Source organism: Sitophilus oryzae, unplaced genomic scaffold, assembly GCF_002938485.1.
Source record: "Sitophilus oryzae breed Bouriz unplaced genomic scaffold, Soryzae_2.0 scaffold_1297_pilon_pilon, whole genome shotgun sequence".
Taxonomy (NCBI): Eukaryota; Metazoa; Arthropoda; class Insecta; order Coleoptera; family Curculionidae; genus Sitophilus; species Sitophilus oryzae.
Genome location: NW_022145945.1, coordinates 4,758,477 through 4,766,935, shown reverse-complemented (window position 1 = coordinate 4,766,935; position 8,459 = coordinate 4,758,477). Strand labels below are relative to the sequence as shown.

The 8,459-nt window shown below is 33.6% G+C and overlaps 1 protein-coding gene and 2 long non-coding RNA genes across 3 annotated transcripts; 1 reads left to right on the top strand and 2 right to left on the bottom strand.

The window, feature by feature from the left end:
* Positions 1–400: 400 nt before the first annotated feature.
* On the top strand, positions 401–1,098 carry LOC115874624. The gene is made up of 2 exons (XR_004048863.1): positions 401–765; positions 821–1,098. It is a non-coding gene; the product is annotated as an uncharacterized LOC115874624 (long non-coding RNA).
* Positions 1,099–2,415: 1,317 nt separating this feature from the next.
* On the bottom strand, positions 2,416–3,645 carry LOC115874623. Its single transcript, XR_004048862.1, has 2 exons — positions 3,143–3,645; positions 2,416–3,082 (listed from the first exon to the last, which is right to left on the bottom strand). It is a non-coding gene; the product is annotated as an uncharacterized LOC115874623 (long non-coding RNA).
* A 904-nt stretch (positions 3,646–4,549) lies between these two features.
* Positions 4,550–6,977, bottom strand: LOC115874622. Its single transcript, XM_030889831.1, has 3 exons — positions 6,841–6,977; positions 6,561–6,783; positions 4,550–5,138 (listed from the first exon to the last, which is right to left on the bottom strand). Exons 1-3 carry the CDS (start codon positions 6,943–6,945, stop codon positions 4,726–4,728), a joined length of 741 nt encoding a protein of 246 aa, XP_030745691.1. The 5' UTR covers positions 6,946–6,977; the 3' UTR covers positions 4,550–4,725.
* Positions 6,978–8,459: the final 1,482 nt, after the last annotated feature.

The window sequence follows — 8,459 nt, the reverse complement described above, 5'->3', positions numbered from 1 at the left end:
TTCTCGCGAAAGCAAACTTCATACCAATATTTATTCATAGAGTAACAAAGCACATCACTGTTAAATTATCAACATTTTATATAAATATTTATATTTTTCAACTACTCCAACTACTCCAATTACTCAACAGAGAATCAAACGAATTGTTAATTAAACTATACTCTGTGGATGACTTGATAAAATCATGATGAAATTAAAGTCCCTAGATGAATATCTAGGGACTTTAGATGAAATTTCTACGCAGCGCCATCTATCCCTCTACTGGCAGAAACTCCGCCGTGTTTCCAAAATTCAAATGGCAGTTTCATCCGCCTGGTGCCGACACTGCCGACAAACTATGCTGTGTTCACTATACTAGCTTTGTTTATATATTCTATACTAGTGAACGATACGAGGTGGCTTTATCCTGACGAAAGTTCAAACTCTCGAAACTTTCGTGTAGTATCGGGGGCGGTCGTGCGGAGCCGACTGTAAACCGCCTAAGCTCCTCCTCCTTTCTTCGTTTAGGATATGTCTAGGCCGAAACAGAATAAAAACGTGTTCTTCTTTCAAATTTTTGGGCAAATAGACAAAAATTTGACGTTTATCCCTAGATCATATATATAGAAATACATTTTTAAGATATTTGTATACTGTGTTTGTATATAAATTATATATGATCTAGAGATTTATGATGTGACGAGCAGGTTTTATTCAAATATTTAAATTAATCTTTAATAGCATTATGTAATAGTTAATATCTTTTATGGGTAATTACCCTTTTATGTAAATATTTTTTAACAATGAATGATTTTGAATGTAACATTGATTTTTGATTTAGTGCTGGTTTGGCAGATTAAGATTTATGATGTTTTCATAATGTTTTCCGTCAAAAGAAATTTATATTTATGAATTAGTTTTCAGCGGAAGGCTTTAGTAAAAAATTCGAACCTTAGTAACCGTTTTCTTTTTGCCAAAAAGGTAGATATTTTTTTATGTTAGAAGTTATAACTTAATTGGGCATTGGGCATCAAAATAAACATGTGAATATCTTGACTTGGTGTTTGTTGTCTACTTTAAGTGGTACTGAATTTATTAAAATAAACGTTGTTTTCTACATTTCTGTTTTATTTCAATAACAAAATACTGGTCCTACACTAGTGTAATAACAAAGACATCTAAATTTTAGCCGAACACACGCTGACCATTTTATAATCTGATTTGGTCGATTTATGATAGAATTGCAGGAATTGTATCACCTTCAACGAAATCAGCTAAGAAGTATTTAAAATATTAAAACAAAACCTTAGAGGGAAAAAATAAAAGGCAAAACCGATTTTTAAAAGAATTTAATATAAGTATTCCAAAAAAAATATTTTAACGCCACATGATGTAACACAAAAAGTAGGTAAAGATCAGTTATAAAAAAAACATTAGAAATTTATACAGTATCCTTTAAGCTAGGCTCACGCTTTTCTGCAGAAATAAGTATTTTAATTCAACACATTCACTCTATCACAATAACTACACTAACTATTAACTATATCAACTGGTTAAGCTCCGCATTATGAATATTCTTTACCCGGTCCTATTTTCAAAGTGAAATAATGTAATTTTGATCCTGATTTATAAACAATATTATTTCAATGAAACTTTTGCTTTTAATTTTCCTGCCATGCTGATAATTGCTTTGGATTTGTATTAACATTTTCAGGGTTAGAGTTCAGTATTAGAGGTGGGCCAGTCTGCGATTTTTGTGGAGCTGCTACGCTCTGCGACTGCTCCACTAAAAGCACTGCGACAAGTAGCAGCGATTTTTCGGAGCAATTAACCTATAAATTAAAAATGTAGTTTTATAGGTTAATTGCTCCGAAAAATCGCACTCGGTGTTCGGCTGTTCGGCACCGTTCGTTGCATTTACTAAAAAGTACAGGACTATAGGTGTGATTATGATAGGCAACATCATCGTCTAGTTTTTATTTATTTATATCGTATGATCGAAAAACGGCGTCAGCGATAGCTATGAAATGAAGATTGCTGGCATTTTATATGTAAAATTTATGGGGAATGTTATCGATTGTCATTTCCAAGCCAACTGGACGCCGTTTTTTATTTCGATCAGTAGTGGCGATTTTAACGTCTGTGCAATCGGGGTAAGTCACCGACGGGCCCCAAGCCTCCCGGGCCCTTGCGAACAAGATTCGAACTTTTCCGAACTACGGGCCCCTAGAGCTCTTAAAATCGCGGCTGTACGGTACTATACTGATGTCTTAGTTTGATAGATGTTGCTATATTTTTTTAGTCTATTCAGAAGAATTTGAGTGTTTCTAAGTACCAAGCACTTTGCTATAAATATCTTAAAGAGTCTGTTCATTTTCACAGAGTGGTGGCCCATGGTAAAAACTTAATGTTATATTCAATTCAAAGTCGAAACTGTCAAAAAAATCTTTATTAGTGACCGGTTTCGGCTATTTAGCCATCATCAGACCTTAAAAATAGATATAAATAATAAAACTTATATGAATGTATAAGATCAAATAAAAGATTTAGGATATACAACAAAACACAGATACAAAATTAACTAACAAATAAACATACTAACAAGTTAAAAATTACCTTTGTCAAAAACATCTGTTTGTGATTAATATATAATACATAAATATCTTATTTAGATTCATGAAAGAAAAAGCGAACGCTGCTACGTTTCCCGTTCCCAAACTCCCAACAGCTCCAGTACACAGAATATACTCAATATACTATGCTCCAGTCGACTGCGACCTGCGACGACTGTGACTGGAACAGTCTGACCGGGCGACGGGGCTAGGAGCATTTTCAGAATTTACACTATTGCCTGCTATTGCTCCTATTGCTACTCACGAGCGCAGATGTCCTAAACTTGTAAACTGCTCCGAAATGTCACTGCGATTTTCTTGGAACTGGAGCAGTCACATACTGCGACGTTGGTGGAGCTGTGACAAAGTAGCGGACTGCGATTTCACAACCCACCTCTATTCAGTATAGTTTGATGTTGAAACCCTTTCTAACACAATCTCAGCTGCAGGCTTCAGGTTTACATACTATTCATACGCTGTAGATTTTTGACCTAAAAGAATCACTAAATATAGAAAAACTATGGGGAAAAAGTGTTTATCATAAGCCTTACTTTTTGCTTTGATAAGGATATGGCCTGCAACTTTAGGCTTCCATAATCACTACAAAATCTTGCTTAACACACGCCTCCTATTTCCTTTCAATTTCTGGAAATTTGTAAGAATTCATGGTGAACACTACTAATAATTTCCGTGTTTCTTATATCTTTGAAAACTCCACTGGGCAGTCTGGGCTAGCATTTAAAATAAATATCAAAACTAAGGACTTCTATTTTCTATGTTATTCACAAGTTAAATTTTTGGTTTGTACCGATTCCGCATTTCTAGGCTTTCAGGTTCTAATTTTGCAAGATAACTTTACATTTTAAAGTATTTTAGTGTATATTTCCACCAAAAACAAATTGCGTTGACTTTTGTTTACAATTTAAAATACAAATAACGAGGGGAGGAGCCGAGATTCGATAACTTCTAATCGGGACCATTCGGTTTACCGTTCGCTTGCGTTCGGGTTTTCGATAACTTGGGCTTTCGAGAGTTTATGGTCTCCCCAACGATACTGGGGTAGCAGTCTTTCGAACCAGATTTTCCAGAAAGCCTTAGATTTTTACTCTTAATTTTGTGTGTTAAAAGCTTATTGTTGAAGTGAAACTTCTTTACGCGCGATGGGAGTTAAAATTCAAGGCCGCGACGCACCAGTATAGTGTAGCACCAAGCGTTACAAAAGTGGTAACGACCTTGGAGCGTCGTAACTCGGGCCCTATGTGAACATGATGTGAACTAGGGGGCTGAAACTGGGGTAATAGGTGTGGCTCGACGTGTACGTATGCAACGCTTAAGTATAATTTGTGAAAATTAAAAAAAAAAATACAAAATATTTTGATATCTGCGTGAAATAAGAGCCGAAAACTTCTGGTTTCTGCCGTATCGAGCGCTGCGGTCGGAATTTTTTAAATCGACTGAAATGCACCAATAAACTATATACAGGTTGTTAACTGGACAGTTACTTATAGGCAAATACTTTTAAATTACCTATACCGCGCGGCCTCCCCATAAGAGCAATGAGAGAATTTATGTCCCAGTATTGAAGGGGTTCATCCTTGTTTAGTCAAACCTCCTACCACACAAGAATAGACTTATGTAGGAAATGCATTGAAATTCTATAGCCATCCTTTAACATCGGGACAGGAATTTAAGCGGTACCCTCCGTATAGGTAATTTAAACGTATTTGCTTATAGGGGAACAGAATGGCAACACTGCCTATTGAGAACGCATGTACTTATAGGGCTTTCTGCCGACTCGTCCCGTCGCGTCGCGTCGTTCTACCGACGAGCGGGCCGAGGTTGCCATATTTCAACCATAAAGCTCATCTTGCCGCGAGTAATAAACAAATTAACAACCTGTATGTCGTCAATACAGTATATGAGTAGGTCATTGTAAAGGATAACTAAACAATTTTTTTTAATATTATAGGTCTTTATTATACTTTATAGAAATATTTTATATATTTTAATGTTGATTCACTATGTATGATAAGTAAGGTAATAAATCTATAACAGACATATAGTATTTTTCTCTCTCTCTCTGAAGTAGAGTACTAACTAAACAGATATAACATTATTTTTGATAAATTATACTTTAAGCACTTTCAGTGCAATTATTTACATCTTGAATAATAGCATTAAGACTAGCATTAAAAGCAACACTATCAAATGTGAACTGAGACAAACCTATCGGAAACTCTACGTTAAAATAGTGCAAAGCGCTAGAATATGCGGATATCATTTGAACTTTTAGTTCATCGTACTCTTCCATCAGTTCAGCTAGTAATATTAGGGCACACGAGTTGTGGTGACAGTCGTTCACTTTCTCCCACATCTCGTTACGTTGTTCCCTTGGTTTGTGATAAGCGTACTCAAAGTAATTTAAAAGAATAAGCGTGCTGTTGGTAGCAAAATCGTCAATTTCAGAGGAAATAGTTGAGGTGTAGTTGATCATTAAGGAATCCAGTTCTTCGTTTCCAAGTTCTATGCAGCTAGAAATATTCTGTCCTAAAAAAGAAAAAAGAAGCACATCTCTTGAGTGATACGGGTTGTTATTTAACTGTCAGTTATTTTACAACTGTTACTAAATTATACATAAATATAAAGTAAATATACGATCATACGGTAGAAATAAATAACAGGTATACAATTTTTCTTTTTTTTTAATGAAACACCCTGTATATTTTTTTGAATATATTTTAATATGAATGTTTTTTTAAATATCAAATTAACATTTTTTGTATTTAAAGTATTTCAAAATTTTTAATGGTTTCGTAGATACACGCAGTATTATTTCATATGGCTGTTTCAGTAGTAAAATACGAGAGAAAATTCATTGGGTGGCTTTGATAAAAATTATAAAACCGTGAATATCTGGGACACCGTTAAAAATTTTGAAATACTCTAAATACAAAAAATGTTCATTTTTTAATTCTCCATCTATTGAAAAAATAATATACTTACAAGGTGTTTCGTTTAAAAAAACGAAAAAAAAAAATTTATACAGGGTGTCCCAGAAATAAGTGCAAGTATTTTAAGGGGCGGTAGATCTGGTCAAAAGAAACATTTTTTCTCTTTACCGTTTTTCAAATAAGTCCAAAATAACCGAGTTATTTTACTTTGAAAATTTCCAAAAAAAAATGATTTTTTGCTAAAATTTTGAGAACCACTGGATCTTTTCTGGATTTTCTTTTATGTAAATTTAAGCTACTACCTATGTTGCCATATTATCAAGAAATTATGTTTTTTAACTTAAAACTAAAAAAATTTCCAAAATTATTTTTAAAAAAAATCCAAATTTTAATTTTTTTTGCAAAAAATACCCCATAGGCGTGTTTCTGACGCCGCAATATACTACCAGTTAAAATACTTGCACTTATCTCTGGGACACTCTGTATTTCAGAAAGTTCGGTATAGAATTTTGAACAATCTGTTCAAAAAGTGTCAAGAAAAAAAATTTTCTTGACAGATGATAATCAAAGGCCAAAATGGCATTCCTCGCAAATTTTGAAGTATAAAGCTTGATTTTCATGCATCCGTTGTCCGACGGTACGGTGATACGGTATTAATTTTATTGGTTCATTTTAAAAACTTCGATTGGTTAACCGTTTCTAAGCAATCGAAGTCTTTAAATCCAACCAATAAAATTAATATCGTATCATCGTATCGTCGGATAACGGATGCATGAAAATCAAGCTCAATTAGTGGAAAAGTCAAAAGTTTGTTAACTTTTTCGACTAATTGAAAATTACTATCACTAATTCTAATTATGACGTTCTGAATGCTCACATTAAAAATAGGTGAACATACTTCTACGCTAATTGAAACCACTAATTTATTCAACTAATTGCGAAGTTCTGAATGAAGCTTTAAGTAAGCAGCAATGTGGAATTATGGAATTATAATGATGATATAAATCTTGTAGTTTACCTTGTTCTTCGGCCGATTGGTTTAAAGCTTGAATATAACTGAAGTAGGGCTCTGCGCTTTCATTAAGATTCTTTAGAAAGTTATCTTGGGTTTCAGCTATCATGCTTCTCATTGTAATCTCTTCTTCACGATAGACTGAGATGACTCGTTCTGTAAATTCGTCTATATCTGAATCCACGTTATCCATAAACTCGTGCAGGTCATTCAAATTTGAGCCCAATGGCTAAAAGTATTTTTTATTATTATTTTTATGAAATGAACAGAAATATAAAAAAATTACCGAACCAAAGGACACACTGAGAAGTGTCAAAAACACAAAAAATTTAAAACACATCTTGTAATTTACAAATACTATACAATAGAATAACAGAAGACGAAATAGCATTCGAAGCAAATCAATTTATATAAATTAAATCTATTTATCATAATAGATAATTGTATAATCTGACATCTGTTATGGAATTTTAAAACACTTGAAATTCGGAGAACAAATTACTTCCTAAGAAAATTCTAAAATATTTTCCAGACAAGTCACCTTTTTGTTTACGTCTTTTAGTAATGCGATATTGAAAGGTCCGTCTACGCATAAGGTTTTACCTTACGTCCAGGGGTGGATGGGCCATATGGGAAAACGGGAAAATTCCCGGTGGGCCGGTGGCAAGATGGGCCGGTGGGCCGGTCCCGATCAGAGCTCAAAATGATTTGATTAGCAAAAATTAAATGGTTTATCTTCTAACTAAAGTGACGTAAGATCCTTAGTGACTCCATAACTAACTAATCAATTTGCATCAGTATAATCGTTAGTTGCTTTTAAACATAAACACCAATTTGTAAAATAACTATTGTAAAATGTCTTTCTCTGGACGGGGACGGACTAAAAGCCAAGTCTGAGAACTAAAAGCCAAGTCTAAATTGTTGTTTAAAATGTTGCTAAAATGAATTTGCTAAACATAATTTCTCTTTATCGAGTTTCAAATAAGTCCAATCGAGTTATTAAAGTTTGGATATTTAAAAAATATATTTATTTTTAAAAAAATTTGAGCCACCATTTTTCGGTATTTGCATCTCTTTTAGTGCCGTAATATCAGAGATTAAGAAACTGTACCGTGGGAAAATTTGCGGTGAACAGGAAGTTCTAAAAGTTTTCTAAAATATACAGGAAAATTTAAAAGAAAATGCCCGATTTTTAACATCTTTTTTTACAAAAAAGCCCTCATAAACGTGTTCCTGGGGTTGAAATACACCACCCCTGAAAATATTTGCACTTATTTAAGGTTTACACTGATAGTTTTACCCACTATTCTTTTATTAATAACTAATAAATATGACTGACTGGCAGGAAAAAAAAAGAATGAATAGCATTAGGTAAATTTAAATAGTCTCGATTTAAGTGTATACTAAGAATACGGTAGCGTAGATTGACAAATGGGGGCCTCGGTGCAATATTTTTCGAGCTCCCCTTTGTAAAAATGTAGACGAATTTGACGCGAACCCTGCGGTTGACGGAGAATCAGAAAACATATCTATGCTTGGCTTGACTTGGGGACGGATTAAAAACCAAGTCTGAGAACTAAAAGCCAAGTCTACATTGTTGTTTAAAATGTTGCTAAAATGAATTTGCTAAAAATTATTGAGACAGCAGAGAAGAGTTAAATAAGGTTTAAACTAGATTAGATAATAAAATATTAATATGTCTGGAATATCCAATTATTATTCTTATTATGGACTGTAACATAGCATTACATCAGAACACATATAGCCTTGTAAGATCAACTGCTTAGGTATTGCCTAGGTTTTTTTCGTTTGAGTCATGGCATATCAACTATATAATAACCTAAAAAATGCTGCAGTTTTAATGGCGACCGCGGTTCATTCAGTTAAAAGCACGTATACACGAGG